This window comes from Scaptodrosophila lebanonensis, unplaced genomic scaffold (assembly GCF_003285725.1).
Source record: "Scaptodrosophila lebanonensis strain 11010-0011.00,11010-0021.00 unplaced genomic scaffold, SlebRS2 tig00000043-arrow-pilon, whole genome shotgun sequence".
Classification (NCBI taxonomy): Eukaryota; Metazoa; Arthropoda; class Insecta; order Diptera; family Drosophilidae; genus Scaptodrosophila; species Scaptodrosophila lebanonensis.
The window spans coordinates 9,140,035-9,141,886 of NW_022060545.1; the positions used below are offsets into that span (position 1 = coordinate 9,140,035).

The 1,852-nt window shown below is 34.9% G+C and overlaps 1 protein-coding gene across 1 annotated transcript; it reads right to left on the reverse strand.

The window, feature by feature from the left end:
* Window positions 1-281: 281 nt before the first annotated feature.
* On the reverse strand, window positions 282-1,015 carry LOC115623168. Its single transcript, XM_030517384.1, has 3 exons — window positions 930-1,015; window positions 522-860; window positions 282-453 (listed from the first exon to the last, which is right to left on the reverse strand). Exons 1-3 carry the CDS (start codon window positions 960-962, stop codon window positions 433-435), a joined length of 393 nt encoding a protein of 130 aa, XP_030373244.1. The 5' UTR covers window positions 963-1,015; the 3' UTR covers window positions 282-432.
* Between the last annotated feature and the right edge of the window lie 837 nt (window positions 1,016-1,852).

Genomic DNA, 1,852 nt, shown 5'->3' on the forward strand with positions numbered 1-1,852 from the left:
AAGGTTTAATTCTAAGTAGAGTGACTAATACCAAACAGAGTAATGTCTCTACACTCCTTTTCATAGATTTTTAACTTGGTGCTAACTAGGTGATATATTCCCATTGATTGGCAGAACTAGTCTTGTTTGAATAAAATATAAATTTTGACGAAAGTCCAGTATTTAGCTAGCAGTCAAGACTTGCCAATAATTCTGGAGTTGGATGTTTATGAAATTTTAAATTCGTTATCTTGCTTCCAAAAATACTTCTAAAAATTCAATTTGTTTCTTTCGCACAAACATTTCATTTGTATTATTATTTTATTATTTTTTGGAGTATCATCTGAGATCTCTTCAGTTTGTCCACTAAGTCTCATGCTTAGCTTCCAAATATTGAGAGAGCCAATCTTTTTAATACTGTGTAGTTGGACGGATGAATATGATGAACGTCATCTATTTATTTGCGGAAATGTTCTGAAAATCAATTGTGTTGATAGCTTTAAAAATCATAGGAAAGGTATAAAAATATAGGATGTACTCACTTGCTTCTCACCGACTGCTCCCTGCTCATTAGTGAGATCTTTCTGAGAATTAGTAGTGGCGAAGGTTTCATCCTTAGCTGTGGAAACATCGCCTATGGACGAACTATAAGCTTTGGTTTCGCCCAGCTTAGGTGGACCTTTATTCTGCTGAGTGTCAAGCCAATTTTCGATGAAGGCGGTCTTAGGGCAACCTTGTTTTGGAATAAACTGCAGGTTACCCAGCTGCAATGGTTGCTTTGCAGGAGGGTCACGGCGGTGGTTCAATAGGGGTGTATTGGCCATCGAAGCGAGTGGTTCCAAAGGGGAACGCTGCACTGCTCCCGGATTTCCTGCAGCGGCCTTCAATACATACATACATATTTATATTAATCTTATTTGTCGAGAAAACGTTTAACTATTTATACTCACAGCTGTGTACGTTTCCTCTTCATCAGCCGACATAAATTCTATAGTTATACCACTGGAATTGGATGAAGTTGAATAGTAAGAGTTTTCATCGTCGCCGGTTGGATCCATTCTACTGTTTAATAAAAAACGCGTGCAGATTGCTGTCTTTGTAGAAGCTTCTAGTAGTGCTGGACGAAACATCGATGTAACATCGATACATCAATGCTATGATATTTTTTTTAGACATCGATGTTTTATTCCCGACGTTCTATGTTCTTTACTACTTGTCCACCACTGAACTTTTATTTTTGTATGTCATACTTTCAAAATGAAGTTCCCTATGTTTAAACATCAATAAAACATTCTTCAAAATTCGTTAATGGAAATTCGAAGCATCGTTGTTCTCCCCAAAAACCATCGAAACATCGATGTGGGTAAACATCGATGTTTCTCCAGCTTTTAGTATTTTGCTTTTAGTATTTTGATAGGGATGAGCAACAAATACATATTTTGTTACCGTTCAACGAGCTAATGAAAGTCGACTGTCAAAGCATTGCAAAGAAATTAAAAGGAACCGAATCAGTGATAACATGAAAGAGGCATTCCTGCAATGATTTCTAAGTTTTTTGAAAATATAAAACAGTATCGAAATGAGAATTTGAAAAAGTCAGCAAATGAAAAAGAAGAGATTGAAAAGAAAGTGTTCTTTAAATGTTTAATGTCATCAAACTATTAATGTGTGATAAATGTGTGTTGAAACTCAGCATCAGTTGCAGGAATACCACTTCTATATATGAATAACGCTTTTGGTAACAAACTCTTATATACTTTTGACTTAGTAAGAATAATAGCATAATTACTTGCTATAGGTATGATATTCTCTAGAATAACATGTCTCTCGTCATTAAAAAATCTTCTTTCGATATTTCTTTTATTTATATTAT

What these genes read in the sequence shown, in the direction of transcription:
- LOC115623168 (XM_030517384.1), bottom strand. Translation starts at nt 962, where the DNA reads ATGTCGGCTGATGAAGAGGAAACGTACACAGCT. An exon ending in AAGAGGAAACGTACACAGCT is followed by an intron (nt 861 to 929) that starts GTGAGTATAAAT and finishes TATGTATTGAAG; the next exon opens with GCCGCTGCAGGAAATCCGGG. An exon ending in GAGCAGTCGGTGAGAAGCAA is followed by an intron (nt 454 to 521) that starts GTGAGTACATCC and finishes ATTGATTTTCAG; the next exon opens with AACATTTCCGCAAATAAATA.